Genomic DNA, 17,084 nt, shown 5'->3' on the forward strand with positions numbered 1-17,084 from the left:
GAACAAAATCCTTAAGTAGGAGACAGAAGACGGGATCCCGGACACGAGGTTTGCCCTTAGACGGGATCTCAGAGAAACGAGGCGGAGGGCAGAGACCCTGGTACAGACATGGCTGAGATGGTAGACTTGGTCATGGGAAGACTGAAAAGGGTCTTTTCTATTTTCTCTGCGAAAAAGGAGCAAGGTCATCGGCCGAGAGAGAGGACAGGGACGATGGCTTGAGAAGGGCTGAGAAGAGAAACAGCCACGTTGGGGAGTTGGGGAGAGAACAAACTAGTGAAATGCGGTAGGATTGCCAGGCACGGTTGAGAGCGTATGTGAGGCCCACGTTCGTGAATCGAAGTGGGACCTATTAGCATAATTGTGAGGTTTTCTTTTTTTCCAGCAACGTTCAGCTGCTCCGGTGCAGGCACAGGGAAGGCAGCTAGAGCCTGGGGTGGGCTTTGCCAGCACGTACTACAGGAGGAGAAAAGGCCAAGGACGTTAGACATAAACAAAGGAGCAATGTCAGTGACCGGTCACGGAATTCTGGTGGGTAAGGAAAGCTATTTAGGCATTATGTAAAGCAAACTTGAAGGGCTCAGATCCATTTCTATTGGCCTGAAAGTCGATGCATTCCTTTTTGGTGATGCTCCTCAAACTTCAGAATGCGAAGAATTATCTGGGGACTTTGTTATAAATGTAGATTTGGGGGCCATCCTCGGAAATTCCGGGACACAGCATTTTTTTCCTTTGTAATAATTACCAGGCGATACTGATGCCGGGGTCTGTGGACCATTCTAAGAAAACTCTTGCCTCGCAGTTGTTTTAGGTGAAAGCGTTTAGGAGTCGAATTAGGGAGAGGGTAACTGGGTTACCTAGGTAATTATTTACACTTTCCATTTCACAGCCATGCAAGGACAATGTTCCGAATATTTGGGTTTCTTAACCAGATAATTCAAAGTAAGCCACCCTGGAGTAACACTGCAATGGCTGACGCGATAAATTCAGTCACTTTATTTTTCCATTTCCATTAGGTTCCTTGGACAAACACATACAAGGATGACACTTAATTTTGAATCAGGAAACCAACTTAGCACGGTTTTACATCAGATGCTTCTGTTTTCCAGAAAGCGAAAGAACTGTGCTCTGTTTGGGGAGAAAAAAAAAAAAAAACATTTTAAGAGAAACAGTCATCTCTTTTTTTTTCTTTTTTTTTGATGAGAAACAGTCATCTCTTAAATCTGTTAAGTAGCCAAGCCTAGTCAAATACATTTTATAAACGTGTAGAATAAATCGAATTACGTGAATGAAAGCATTCAGTGTGAGCTTTAAGTGATGCGAGAAAAATCAGGGAAATGATAAGGCACTCGTTTCCAAGAGAGAAAATAAAAGATTAGGTATAATTCTGACAGTCAAGATTAAAAGAAAAAAACTGTATCAGCCCTTTATGTAATCGCCAATGCACCAACAGTGCTGCATCTGTCTGAAGACTGTAAAAGAGAACAGCACGAAGAAGTGCATTAACAAAGCTCTGTTTGGTTTTTTAAATTATCTTCCGCTAATATTTTTTCTGCTGATCTGTGCTAGGATTACTGTGCTTTGTCAACTTTAGTATATAATGTCTCACTAGGGCTCTGCTGTGTTTTGAACAATAACAATTTATCCAGTGCATTTCTAACTATTTGTAATTATAGTGATAATAACCACCATTATTATCATTGTGTACTTACTCCATGTCACGCATAATATTTCTAATCATCAAACCTATGAGGTGGGTATTATTTGCTAGTTATCATTTCCTTCTCTCTCTCTAGCTGGCCACTTCTCAGACCCCTCTCTCCTCTAATCTGCTCCCAACTCTCTCCTCTGCCAGCTGATACAGGGCTGTCAACATTCTTGAAGCATTTCTAAACCTGGAGGCAATAATAGCTTCTGGCTGGCTCCTCCTTTGTAGAAACAAAGATATGTAGACCTTAAACCTGAAACTAATGCTCTGTGATGACCTAGAGGGGTGGGATGTGGGGGGAGGGTGGCAGGGAGGCTTAAGAGGGAGGGGATGTATGTATACGTATAGCTGATTCACTTTGTTCTACAGCAGAAACTAACCCAACATTGTAAAACAATTCTACTCCAATAAAAAAAAGTTACTGTAGGCAATGTTAAAAGAAAATCACATTCTTGGGGAAGATATTTTCATAGCTTGTAATTAAAAAAAAAAGTTTTGTATCCAGAATTTATTTTAAAAAATAAATTTAAAAAAAACCCCTGAAACTAATGGCTTTAATGCTGGCCATTATACACTTCTTTATCACCCACAAACACAATATCATCTTCCTTAAAATGTTTGGCTCTAACGAACACTTTGCGCTAATGGGTACTTTTCAAACTCCAGGAATTGCCGAAGGAAGGAAAGAAATGTTAGAAGACCTATAAACCAATGACCACTGACATGAGTTACTTTGTAGTTTGGGGTGAGTTCTTTATCATTTGGGACCAAGAGGTGATCAGTATTATTATTCAGTATTCCATTCAATATTATTATTAGTATTCCATTCAATATTATTATTAGTATTCAAGCATGACCTGGAATTACACATGATGGCATAATTCAACACTCATCAAATAAAACCACAACCCTGAGTTTTAAGGAAAAGAAAAGGAAAGGAAAATGTGGGGAAACTAAATACAGCTTACTGCTTCATCTTGGTATTTCCTCCTGCCCCACTCTCTTTTAAAAAATCCAGTGGCCACATTAACATGGCTTCTTTTAGTCATCAGGTAATCAAAGTACTGATTATGGCGAAGGACAAGCGTAAGTGCTAGCTAAACACTCCAGTGTTGAACTCACCCTTGAAGCATTTGGGGATTTGAATGACGCCGTCTATGCACTGGGCATCCTCTGTATAGCTACACTTCTTCTCCTTATTTTTGCAGAAGAAAGAAATTTTTTGGCCATGCAGCATCCCATTCTTAAATTTGTCTTGGATATTTACTCTCTCTCCTTCATATATCACGGTAGCTTTTTTAACAGATAATTTACAAGACGCTGAAAGAGACAATATTTGTAGTCAAGACAGGACTTCATTTACTCTTTCTTAAAGAAAATGTAGCATTTGAACCAGTAGATGTTCAGACCTGAAACAAAGCGCTCAAGACGAGAAGGTTCTAAGACAGCAAGTAACATCAGTATCATTGCTAACTGTTGCTCCTTATCAATAGAACCTTTAATCATGGCTTCCAAGATCGCCTTTTCTTCCCCTGGAGTAGCCACATAAGAAGGTCAGAGCAGGGCTTCCCTGGTGGCGCAGTGGTTGAGAGGCCGCCTGCCGATGCAGCGGACACGGGTTCGTGCCCCGGTCCGGGAAGATCCCACATGCCGCGGAGCGGCTGGGCCCATGAGCCCTGGCCGCTGAGAGGCCCGCGTATCACAAAAAAAAAAAAAAAAAAAAGTTCAGAGCAGAAGCATCAGATACTAGGCTTCTGTGCAAAAGAACTTCTATCAGATACCTGCCGTTTCAGGTAAGCGTCCCCTATCAGATACCTGCCCTTTCAGGTAAGCGTCCCCGCCCCACTCAGCTCCCATTTATTGAGTTGCTGCACCACCCACCAGCCACTGTGAGTGTTGGCTCATAACAGCTCATAAATGCTCCTTTCTCTGAAAAATGCCCTTCAGCCATAAGAGAGCCACCTCTCCAAGGAGAGGATGCACATCAGTCCACAACCCCAGGGTCAGGGAAGGGAGCAGCCCGCAGCCTATGACGGGCTGAGAAGGGGATCAAAATAATCAGGTCCCCTTGCCTCTCGATAGGATGGACTCCCATGGTCCAGAGCTCCCGGGGGATTAAACTGAAGTTAGACTCCAGCTGAGCCCACATCCTCGTTCAAAACATGGTCCCTGGCTTGGCAGCATCAGTATCACCTGGGAACCCAGTAGAAATGCTAGTTCTCAGGTCCTACTGCAGCTCCAGCAAATCAGAGACTCTGTTTAAACAAACCCTCTAGGAGATTCTGATGCACAGTGAGGTTTGAGAACCAGTGTCCAGCTCCATCCTACCTGCCTCACATTCTTTTTCCTGAGACTCACTTAATAAACCAACTGTATTTGAATCCCTGTCTCAGGCTCTGCTTCTAGGGGACCCCAACCTAGTCATATGTCATTTTGCCTGTTGTGCCTAATTGCCTTTTCTATTTAAACTGTCCAACCCAGACTTCCCTGGTGGTGCAGTGGTTAAGAATCCGCCTGCCAATGCAGGGGACATGGGTTCGAACCCTGGTCCGGGAAGATCCCACATGCTGCGGAGCAACGAAGCCCGTGTGCCACAACTACTGAAGCCACATGCCACAACGACTGAAGCCCACATGCCTAGAGCCCGTGCTCCGCAACAAGAGAAGCCACAGCAGTGAGAAGCCCATGCACCATAACGAAGAGTAACCCTCACTCACGCAACTAGAGAAAGTCCGCGCTCAGCAACAAAGACCCAACACAGCCAAAAGTAAAATAAACACATTATTTTAAAAAAACAAAACTGTCCAGCCCACAGCAACTTGAGCAGAAATGCAGCGCAAAGTCGGTGTTCTTTGCATAAGCATGACACGGACCAGATCAAGGATAGACACCTAACTCAGAAGCAACCAGCATCTCAGGGAAAAGACGCCAGTGAGTGATGCATCCTTTAGTTGAGAGGTCCTGGTGTAGCATCAAGCCAGGTTCAAGGTGAGTAAGCAGAGAAACAGATATGAGAGAGACCGTGAGGCCAATGAGACGTGGAAAGAGTAGCAATAGTTCCTGACTTCCAGTCGCAGTCCTCAAGAGGACCCGTTGTGTTTCATTTCCTCATAGTCAATGTCCATACAATTGCCTGTTGCCTGTTTATAATTCGTCACCATTTCCTGGAACTAGCCGGAATGCGTGGCTGGGTTTTGCCACAGTGAGAAGGGTCTTGACTAGAACAAAGCAAAAAAGGATGCTCATGGGCCAAGGCTTAAAAGCAATTATAGGAAGCCCACACGATCTTCCGCCATATTATCAAGGCTTACAAAATATGTCTACTTCATGCAGTTTCATCTCAAACAGGATTGCTAAGCGTGAAGTTTCCCCATGCCCATATAAATCCCAGTAGCTGTGAATCAAGTCTGAGAAACAAAGTGGAAGATGACTGGAACAAGAAGATGGCAAGTAAAGGCGATCTACTCCATGAATTGGGAGGCAGGTCAAGACCTTACCCCTATTTCTTACCTTTACAACTTGGCTGTGCAGACCATTTTCCGAATTTGCCACATTCTACTTCTTCTGGTCCATCCAAGGCGTATGTATCATGGCAACCATAAGTGGCTTTATCCTTGTAATAAAGTACTTGCTTTGCAGGATAGTTCACAAATCCATTGTCTGGTCTTGATGGGAACGGGCATTTTACTTCTAAAAAGTTTAAGCAGTAAGACGTATTAGTATAAATAGCGTGGGGTCCAGTGGTTACGGAATAGCCACGCGCTTGTCTCTCTTATACCACTGAATCACTGGGTGTTCCTGTGCCTAGAACACAATTTCTGGGGACCTTGGTGCTTAATTCTGTCCCCTTTATCTTATCCTTGTGAGACTCTGGATATTAAAATAGAAACAACAACACTTTGAAAGAAAATTAATGAGTTACCAAGTGCTTTGGGCTTTCACATAATCACAAGGTAGTACTTATTGCAAACTTCATCTGCACACAGTCTAAGATGGTGGGTTTGAAAGACGGAAAAAGTCTGTCTCTTTTAACCAACAGACCATGAAATTAAAACACAGCGATTCCCTCTATGCACACTAGAACAGCATTATTTGGATTTTAAATGTTAAATCTGATTCTTATGACTGTCTTCAGACTATACAAGAAACCAGCATGAAATATGAAGGAGAAAACTGAAGGCTTCCCGCCTTTCTTTAGATCCTCAGCAGTACAGCCCCAAGCCCGTATCCCTATTTACCCCAGTAAAGAAAGCCAGGCTGGAGGGAGGAAGTCTAATGAGATGGTTCAAGGGGACCAAATCCAGTGCTGGGCTGCTTGGATCAGTTTTGGCTCTTCCACAAATTGAGTGCAAAAGAATCTATGAGTCTATAATAACGCTAAAAAGAAATAGTTCATGGAAGAAAAACTCTTCCCTGTAGAAAAATTCCAGCTAATAAATATAGAAAGAAAGATAAACTTAGAAAGCCACCATTTTGTAACCACAAATGTCTCAGTTGACTGAGTTCAAGGATTATCAGTGGATGCTAAAATGACTGCTAGAGAATGAATATTCTCACTGTCTCAAACTATCACCCACAGGTTGCTTACTAATTCAATGAGAAAGAGATGCCTTTACCAAGAGAAGAGGGGCGTACCCCACCTGACCAAGGGATCAAATCAAGCATGACAGCGATGGACTGACACCATGTGCCTTCTGATGTGATGGAGTGTATTCTTAAAAAAAAAGTATTTAACTCAAATCCAATCATGAGTAAATAATCGACCAAATTCACATTGTGGAAACTTCTCCAAGACAACTAGCATGTACTCTTCAAAAATGTCAGTGAAAGACAACCAAAAAGGCAGGGGAAAACTCTTAACTAAAGGAAACCAAAGAGCTATGACGACTAGACAGAATCTGTGATTCATGATTAGATTTCACAGAGAACAAAACACGTGTATAGAGGATACTTCTGGATCAGCCGGGGCAGTTTGCATATGAAATAAATATTGTTAATTGTATATAATGTAATTGTTTAAATTATTATTGTTAATAATTCCAAATATGTTAAATGTCTTGGGTACAGTGATAACATATGACAATGTTGTTCTTCGGACATTCATGCTGCTGAAGTGTTCACGGGTAAGTGTCATGATGTGTACAACTTATTTTCACATGATTCAGGGGGAAAATAGTATGTCTGTAGAAGGAAAGAGAGAGAATGTCACAACATGCTGACGGCTGATCTATCTATGTAAATGGCTGAAAAGAAAAAGAACCCACTGCTTAGGACTTGGGAGAATTAAATGAGATGACACATATATAGGAGGAGACCAGTGCCTGGCCCAGAGTTTAGTCCCCCAAAAGGTGCTAGGTATTAGTAGTAGTAGTAGTTTCCCTATGCTAAAAAGCACTTACGTTTGAATCATTCAGTAGATATCTGTAACACCCACTGCGGGAGAAGGTAACAGTCCTTAGTATAATTCCTGGTGTGCTTGATAAATTCTACTTGTTATGCAGTGGACAAATTCAAAGATAGTAATGAGGAGTCAAATTAAAGGAGAAAGGATTTTCATATATATTTTTAAATCAAGTATTCTTGTGATTCTTAAGTTTAGGTAAAGACTACAAAAGCTTATATCGATCTGACTGCAACCCAGTTTTTCGCCTGTTTCTTAGGACTCCCCAGTTTAATCCAGCCTCACAGTAATACTCAGCTGTCCATGCACACACCCTGCTCCTTCACACCCCCAGGCCCGCGCCCTTGTGTGGTATGCCTATGCCGTTCCCCCATTCTCCACTGCTCCCGCGAGCCCTTCCTCTGGGAAGCCGCAGACAGACCCCTGCATCACAGCTCATCTTCCTGAGCTGAGTCAGGTCTCGCTCATCTGGCATCCTGGGTACCTGGCAGATGCCGGTAAACATTCGTTACACAAGGTCATTAGAAACCCTCCATGACAGAGAAATTTTCAATCCTCTTCAAAAAAGAGATTCTACACTCCCATGATGATTCTGTCTCATCATTGCACTCACCCTTACATTCTGGTAATTCTGTCCAGTTTCCATGTTCTGTGCAGGTAACGGTGTCATTTCCAAACATTGCGTGCTGTGGCAAGCATTCAAAGACGGCCTTGCCTCCATACAGGGAGTTGTTCCCAGACAATGGCTGATAAACACTAAGTTTTGCAAACTTCGGTATTGGTGGTGGAGGGCAGGTTATAGCTGAAAAAAGAAGGAACTATCATTTTAATGAAAATAGTTGAGTCTTTTAAAAGTACTCTTTACAGAACAACAACAACAAAAATCCAGAGATTAACTTGGGAAAATGCAAACTTTGATCAAATACCAGGGTAAACACAGTCAGCTGGAGAAGCCAAAGAAGAAAATATGATCTGGAAATCAGATGTCTGAACCAGTCAAAAAACTAAAAGATGGGGCTTCCCTGGTGGCGCAGTGGTTGAGAGTCCACCTGCCGATGCAGGGGATGCGGGTTCGTGCCCCTGTCCGGGAAGATCCCACATGCCGCGGAGCGGCTGGGCCCGTGAGCCATGGCCGCTGAGCCTGCGCGTCCGGAGCCTGTGCTCCGCAACGGGAGAGGCCACGGCAGTGAGAGGCCCGCGTACCGGTTAAAAAAAAAACAAAAAACAAAAATCTAAAAGATGAAGGAAATTTAGGTCTTGCCACCACTGATTTGCCTGCTACAAGACCACGTTGCTTATGATACCATACGTCTTAGATCCAAATGCTACCTTGGAAGACGTTCCTGAGAGTCAGAATTGGCGAAGGACTTTGCTGAGGGAACCTCCTGCAATAGCTGCTGATGACGACAAGTCATCTGTGACACCTGAGCGACATCATGGTCCTAGTTTAGGTCTGTTTGTTCCTGTGGAATACCTCCTGCTTCTGTACGCTGTCTGTACGGAGCTTACACAAGCAGCTTCACACAGAGACTCAGTGGGTTGCCGTCCTGACCTAACTAATCTGGAGTTTCAGTGTTAGAGTCAGGGTCAGGGTCAGAGTTTATCATTCCAAAGCGGTTGTTTCATCTTCCAGAGTAAGATGTCAGGATGGACAGTCCCCAGAAAGGCGACCAACCATTTCATGGAGCTGGGACTGAGGGGTTTCCAGGGTGTAGATCTTATAGTGGTAAAACCAGGGAAGTCCCAGGCAAATCAGCTAGTCACCGCCCTGTAACTGGGACCCACAAACTCACGAGCACAGACAGGAAGTTTCTGACTCCATTCTCCCTCCTTAGTGCATTGAACAGAATTAGCTCCTTTCAGATAAAACCTGCAAAGGGAAAATGTAATCCACTAAATTATAAAATAATCCACCCATGGCATCTCAAATGTCTTTTCTGTTAAGCATTGCTGCAGATTAATACTATTGGCTTCTCGGGACGTCTCTGGTGGCACAGTGGTTAAGAATCTGCCTGCCAATGCAGGGAACACGGGTTTGAGCCCTGGTCTGGGAAGATCCCACAAGCCGTGGAGCAACTAAGCCCATGCACCACAACAACTGAGCCTGTGCGCTAGAGCCCACGAGCCACAACTACTGAGCCCGCATGCCACAACTACTGAAGCCCACACGCCTAGAGCCCATGCTCCACAACGAGAGAAGCCACCACAATGAGAAGCACGCGCACCGCAACGAAGAGTAGCCCCCGCTCGTCCACACGCAGCAACGAAGACCCCCTCCCAAAAAAATACTATTGGCTTCTTTTCCGTCTTATAATACTGTTTCCTGAGAGGCTTAACATTCCTCTGAGGCTCATCAAGTCTCCCAGCCTAAGGCTGCAGGGAACTGCTGAAGAATGGGAAGGTCCCATCGCTAGTGGGTATGGAAGCCAGCCCTACCCAGTGCCCAAACCCCTTGTCTCCAACCAGCTGGTCAGGTTAACTGCTTCCAAGCAAAGAACCACCTCTTTTTCAGGATCACAAAAGTGAATCAAACCGAATAATCCCTAATATTCCTTTTCTGAGAGCCTGTTGACCCAAATGTTTAAAAACAATGCAGTCTATTTCCATTGCAAATGTACCATTGTCCCTGAAGCCAGTTTGTTCAAGGTCATTCATCATGAAGCCTACCAGTCAATTGGTGTTTCAGATGAAAGGACTGCCTCTTTCACACACAGTATTTCTTAATCTCTAATCACAAACAAGCCTCCTCAGTGAAACTTTGCCCTGCTCTACAGCCGATGAGCCATCGCCAGTGTCACTGATGGTGTATTTGCTCGTGAGGCGGGGAAGTCATATGACCAACCATAAGTGCTTTCTTCTGGGGATGCTGTGAGGATGAAGGTTATGTTTTACATCATCACACTCAGGCTTCTCCATAAAATTCTCTTCCACGAGGTCACAGTCGATGAAATTAGCCTCATAACTAAAGCCCAAGTCTGATTACTAAAGTATTTTAACTCTCATGCCAAGATTTGACCCAGAGGTCATAAAGAACTATCACCCAGTTTCAATAATTTCAATGTACTCCTCAAATAAGTAACTAATCAGGAGCAGAAAACTTAGAACGTTGACTTCGTATTTCACGAGCTGCTGTATTCTCCACCCCTTACCCCGCCCTCAACACCACTGTGGATTTGTATTCAGTGATCTGTACTGGGCAAGTCCAGCCTAAAGACTAGAAAAGGACCAGCCTTGATGATTAGCTTGAGGGCACAGGAATGGGCTGCATCTGTGAGCCAGAAGTCCTTACCCGGTATTGCAAGAAAAATTGATCGTGTTGGGATATTCAAAAGTTGTATAGCGTACAGTTCCGTTTTCTAAGATTCCAGCAAAAGGACATACTCTGGCTGTGATTTAAAGATATAAAGGTCAATTTCCATTTATAGAATTTACTATTAAGATTAAAATGTATCAACTCATTTCTATTATTTGATCCAGTAACTCTACTGGTAACTATTCTAAGAAGATAACTCAAAATAAGTCAAATGATATATGCACCAAGGCACCCCTTGTATTGTTTGCCATGCAGCATGCGGGATCTTAGTTCCCTGACCGACCGGGGATCGAACCCTCGCCCCCTGCAGTGGAAGTGCGGAGTGTTAAGCACTGGACCGCCAGGGAATTCCCTGTATTGTTACTTCTAATGACAAAAACCAAACAGTCTAAATGTTCACTATCATGGTATTATTTTAATTAATGGTAATTAAAGGGTAAATCCACCTGAAATGTGATACGGCCAATAAAATGTGGATTATGAAGACTACAGAGATATAGTCCATGCTTCTGATATGCTAGTGAAAATAGAAAAACACAAAATGGTGTCAACTCACTGCAATGAGGAAAGTATACACGTGGAAAATAACTTGAAAAAGAAAGTTGTTAGTGTTCCAAAGTTAAGGCTGATTTCCGGAAAAATTTTCCCTAATGATGTTACAGTGGTTTTTCGTTAACAATTACGTTTTGTCTTTTTTAATCAAAAAGCATATTAAAATCACCGCATGGACACGTATCGTTTTCACAAATGGTATCACCCATACAACCAAAGTAACCAGAGCTCGGATAGGTCCATACAGTTATTTTTGCTGCTTGACTTCTACATAAAATTGCCAGAAATCCTCTCAGGTGGATTTTGTTCAAGAGCCGACTGTGAAAAAATAACGCCAGCATCACGGAACCACGCTCTGAGGAATAAGTAAGAGCAACCATCGGGAATTCCCTGGCGGTCCAGTGGTTAGGACTCTGCGCTTTCACTGCTGAGGGCGAGGGTTCAATCCCAGGTCCGGGAACTAAGATCCCACAGGCTGAGCCACGTGGCCAAAAAATAAAAAAGCAACCATCTACCATAAAGTCAGATATCTGTGAATGTAAATATACATATATAACTGTTATATTACATATGATATATTATTATATATAATATTCCTGTACATTATTAATTTAATATATTTATATTTTATTATAAATATAATTTGTAATATAATCTCCACTTCTCTTTTCACATCGGCAGTGTTTTCCTCCCCTTTTATCGTACCAAGTCTCTTCTTAAAATCTCCCCTAGTTCCAGGCTGTGCTGCAAATAGCACTTACTGTCCTCAGCCTCTTCTCCTGTGGAACTCCCCACAGACCCTGCTGTTTCTTCACAGCCCTCCACTCCACAGTTCTGCTGGCTTTCTGTACCGCGAGCATGACAAGGTAGGTCATCTCCCCAACATGTCCAGGATGTGAATGATGGGGAGAATGCATGAGATGGAGGCTGACTTACGTGTGCATCTCAGAGTGTTGATGGGCCAAAATCCTGTGAGCGGGCAGGTGAACCTCCGGATCCCTCCCCGGGACACGTAGCCTGGCTGGCAGGAGAACACGATCTCCTCCCCGGGGGCATAGGATGTTTTTAACGGAACAAATCTGGCAAATGGTAAGTCATCTGGCTTGGGACAGACTGAAACAGAGCACAGAGCAGTGGCCCGAGAAATCTGTATTTGCAGGTTTAAGTTCAGCTATAGCACACACAGATGAAAAGTATTTCGTGCTACCAGTAATCTGCACGCTGAGTTCTGTACCAAATGCTTGACTTATGCAATACCTCGTCTAATCTCACCAACTTTTGAAGGGTGCTATTGTCATCTCCATTTCACAGGTCTGTACACTGAGGCTTAAACAAGGTAAATGTCTCATGCGGGAACTTTAGACAGGGCTATATCAAAGAACAAGCACCAATCCGCTCTCTCAAGCATCCACCCTAAAGGGAATTTAACCAATCATTATGGATCCCTGGCGTATTATACAAGGGGGACGGATATATGAATTATTTTTTTCAAAAGCAAAGAGTACTTACTTCGTCCTGCAATAGCAACGTGGCAGAGAAAACTTGAAAACAAGAGGAGCACGGGAGGAATCATCGTGGAGGGTTCACGCTGGCACTACCGAAGTGGCTTTCCTCTACTAAAAAGACAGCTGTAAATATTAAAGTGCTTAAATATTAACCATTTTGGGGTGTACTTTTATCTCTGTAAATAGAAGATAAAGGATCATGGTTTGACAGGAGCTCCAAGACCTACATTCTTTAATCATTTACTTTTCACTTTGGCGGGTCTGTTGTGAAATCTTTGGTAGATGGTTTCTGTCTTCACGACATTTATGTTAATGACACACAACAGCTCGGTCTCGCCTCTGATGCAATCCTGGTAGTTCCAGGTTGCCCGGCCTCTGGTCCAGACGTCTTGCTCTCCATCCTTGGTTTGTGTAGCGGTGGATAGAAAACGCAAAGGCTGAATTACCCGCTCCACCCCCAGCCTTGGCATGCAAACTGAGGACCATCGCTTATTTTCAGGTCTCTTCACCTCTAAAATGACGTTCCAGGTTCCAGATATATGAGCAAAGAACATCTTCACAGCAGCATCTAAGATTATAAAGCCTAAAAAACTGAGGTCACCATCTTCTCTCACAAACTGACTGCTTCCTCTCTTACCTGCAGAGAGTAACACGACCCTCCTGGTAGCCGGTTTCCAGCCTCAGCACTACCCTTGCATTCTCAATCTCCTCCCACACCAAACCAACGCAAAGCCCCGCTCATCCGTTCTGAAGACTCCTTAGGTCTGTCGAGCCGGATTCTAGATCTGTTTGAGGGATTGGGAAGTCGATGTGAAATTACAGGTATGGACACTAAGAGGTACAGAAGTCGAGTAGGAGAGGATGGGCCAAGGCTGATGATGCTGTTTAAAAGGGCTCAGAGCAGACCATCCAGGACCCCAGAGTTCTCCTACATATTCCTCGCTCTGAGGGACTGAGTATACAAATGGACAATGGCTAGACAACATATAAAAACAGAGCTCTGACCCACAATCTCTAGCAATGGGCCAAACTTAGAACCAACCAGAGAAAACCAAGTGTGTTCCTCTAATTGAGCACACAGGATGCCCGGCTTCCAGTTAGTCCACATCCAGCTTCCCCAAACCAACACCCTCCCATCAGGGCATGCTTGAGGCTTTCCCTTTTCATCTGCAGTAAAGGTTTCCCATCCTTTAACAGATTTGGGGTGTCTGCCAAACACGAATGATGATGGCTAACTGCCTTCCGGTAGCAAGCTCTGAATACATAGCCTTTGCTTGTTCTCGTTTGGGTGATGGTGTTTTATATCCACAGGTCTAAAGCTCCTTGGGACACATCAGTTTGAGAAATGTTCTTGTCAGACAGAGATTCTTAATGATGTTGCTAATGAACATGATGTTCCGTGCTAAGGAGAACAGTGCACTGTCACTGACATAAAACAAGGGTCCTTCCCCTTTGTGGTTAAATCACGGTCTTCACACACACACACACACACACACACACACACACACACACGCACACACACACGCACACTCCACCTTCCTTTCCTAAGAAGAAGGATTTATGTTTGATTGCTCGCAAGCTCTGTGTTATTGTGGAGAATTCCCTTGATGGGGGAAAAGAGAGAAAACGAATGAAAAGGGCCAAGGTGTCCTGTATAATAAAGATGTGAGGTGGGTGGAGGAACAGAGAGAAAGCCACGGGCTGCACAGCAGGAAAAGAAAACCTGGAGAAGTTTGAAATAGAGGAGAGCAGTTTCGGCAGCAGCTGTAAACTGAACGATAGACATTGGGAGGACCAGTGATGAGGAGGGGTTTTTTGTTTTGTTTTGTTTTGTTTTTCTGTGGTACGCGGGCCTCTCACTGTTGTGGCCTCTCCCGTTGCGGAGCACAGGCTCCGGACGCGCAGGTTCAGCGGCCATGGCTCACGGGCCCAGCCGCTCCGCGGCATGTGGGATCTTCCCGGACCGGGGCACGAACCCGCGTCCCCCGCATCGGCAGGCGGCCTCTCAACCACTGCGCCACCAGGGAAGCCCGAGGAGGGGGGTTTTAATGATGCTTGCTGATGGGTGTACTTCCTCACATGAGGAAACTTTCTGGAGAGGGTGGAAACAGTCTATATTTTATTTTAGGTGGTTGCTACTTGGGTACATGAAATTATCAAAACTCTTCCACTAAACATTTAAGAGCTGTGCATTTCATTATATATTAATTATACCTCAGTTTAAAAACAATGCACCGACTTCCCTGGTGGTGCAGTGGTTAAGAATCTGCCTGCCAATGCAGGGGTCACGGGCTCGAGCCCTGGTCCGGGAAGATCCCACATGCCGCGGAGCAACTAAGCCCGTGCCCCACAACTACTGAGCCTGTGTCTAGAGCCCTCAAGCCACAACTACTGAAGCCCACACACCACAACTACTGAAGCCCCCGCACCTAGAGCCCGTGCTCCGCAACAAAGAGTAGCCCCTGCTCGTGGCAACTAGAGAAAGCTCGCACGCAGCAACAAAAGACCCAACACAGCCAAAAAAATTAAAAAAATATATATATATTTTAAAAATGCATGTCTCTCTTCCTCCCTCCCTCCTTTCCTTTTATTCTTCCTCCCTTATTCCCTTCCTCTTTCCTTCCTTCCTTCCTTCCTAATTCCATTCCAAATTCATGGGGTGGACCTGAGTGGGATATTCAGAGTGGCCCTTGTGAGAATGGCAGCCCAGTGGTGTCACGGGAGTGGCATATACAATGGATTGAGCAAACAAGCACATATCTTGAGGCTAATGGGAGTCAGTTTCCTTACTGATGAAAAGAAGTAGCAATAAGGAAAGAACGGAAGCCCAAATAAACCCTGTGGTGGTGTATTGCAAGTGGATATATCAGTACAAACTTTACTTACATAGAGACAGATCCAGAAGTAAATATAGATAAGAAGGTGTGTGCATGTGTGTACATATGTACATCTGTATACATGTAATTCCTAGTTCTGTCGACTAAGATAGCCTGGGAATGACAGTATAGCCGGTAGCAATGAGCACACCTAGTGCCTAGATCCTGGTTTCTAAATACATCTCTCCACTGAAAGGTGCCAGGGCTCCTTGGAAAATTGGCTGATTCTAGGAATGGGGCAGGGTAAGTGCAAGATAAGCCTGGAACGTGGGGTGAGGAACAACTCAGGTGATGCTCAGAGAATGGCAGGGACCTGTTAGAAAGACCTCCGGAGTCATTTGAAGGGACTCTCATTAGTCAAATATGGGACAACTTGAGTGTAAAATAAATAATCATAGTAACAAATTAAATCCATTGACCAAAACAGGAATCAACAAGTCTACACTGATAGCAATAAACACAGTAATAGACGGGAAGATAAGAAAGTTCTTCCTGACAGTAGAACGCCAACTAATCAATAGAGCAGGAATATGGAATTAGAAAAGCACAATTTGGAATTTATCATAGAAATACTTAATTCTGGCAAAAAAAAATCAATGGATGTTAAAACTAGGGGTGTTAGTAGGATGTGAAATGAGATGCTCGTATAGTCTTAAAAGTGTCACCACATAAATTAATAATTCATTACAAAGAGAGGAGAAAGGAATAAACTTATAGTGGAGGAACCTGGCAGATACCACTAGAATCAAATAATCAAAATTAACACCACCATTAATGGGACAAATTGACACTGTGTGCCCACCCCGCTCCCCCACAATAGGATGCAATGAGAAGAACACAGCATCTCTTCTGAGATATTCCTGCCCCAAACCTAATAACCCGGGTTGTGTCATGAGAAACTTGAAGGACACCATGCAAAACAACTGCCTTGTAATCTTCAAAAAGGCAAAGGCCATGAACGGAAAGAAAGACTGAGGAAGCCTGGGAGTCAGGAGAAGTGACTGGACCACATGACGCTCTTGCTATGAGAGCCTGAGGGGACATTTGGTGAAACTCGAAGGGGGTCTCTGGGTTAAGAGTATATGGAAGTTTTTTGTTCTATTCTTGGAACTTTTCTGTATGTTTGAAATTGTTTAAAAATATAACTAAAAACAGGAAAGAATGCATGTCCTTTGGGTGGTTTCCACTTTTAAAAAGATACTGGTCTTAACTGGACCATATGAGGCCTCAACTTTTATTTACATCACTGCCTAAAAATCAATGCAATGGGCAGAACTTTCTCAGTTTTAGGTTTATGTTTATATTCTATTAATATAAAATATATACTATATATATTAATATATAATATATGAGATTATTATATAAACTTTTTTTTTGAATCATCGACAACCAGCTCCTATTTGCCCTACAGAACTTTGGAAAATGATGCAAAAAATAGTAGCAGCAGGAAAACGAAGAAACAACTAAATCAAACTTAGCTTGACGGCTTTAAGGGAGAGTCAAGTGTTTGCGTTTTTTAAATTTTTTGGCTAGTAAAACTTTCCCTTCTTTGTAAAAGTAAATACAAACATAATGGATGGTAATCTGCACAATTTATAAATTATTATTAGTCCTGCGTGCTTTGCCACTTGAACATGTCTGAGAATTACAAAATGTTCCCAGAACACTCGCAAACACACACATGGGTCTAACGAAGAACCTTTGTGATGAGCCTTAAGATGAGATGCAA

The 17,084-nt window shown here is 43.5% G+C and overlaps 1 protein-coding gene across 1 annotated transcript; it reads right to left on the bottom strand.

Annotated features, from left to right (window-relative positions):
- Positions 1–1,072: 1,072 nt before the first annotated feature.
- Positions 1,073–12,589, bottom strand: APOH (apolipoprotein H; the record flags this gene model as incomplete). The annotated part of the gene is made up of 8 exons (XM_079905122.1): positions 12,484–12,589; positions 11,911–12,087; positions 10,399–10,495; positions 8,903–8,979; positions 7,723–7,911; positions 5,219–5,398; positions 2,831–3,028; positions 1,073–1,128 (listed from the first exon to the last, which is right to left on the bottom strand). Exons 1-8 carry the CDS (start codon positions 12,545–12,547, stop codon positions 1,073–1,075), a joined length of 1,038 nt encoding a protein of 345 aa, XP_079761248.1. The 5' UTR covers positions 12,548–12,589.
- Between the last annotated feature and the right edge of the window lie 4,495 nt (positions 12,590–17,084).

This window comes from Stenella coeruleoalba (assembly GCF_951394435.1).
Source record: "Stenella coeruleoalba genome assembly, chromosome: 19".
Lineage (NCBI taxonomy): Eukaryota > Metazoa > Chordata > Mammalia > Artiodactyla > Delphinidae > Stenella > Stenella coeruleoalba.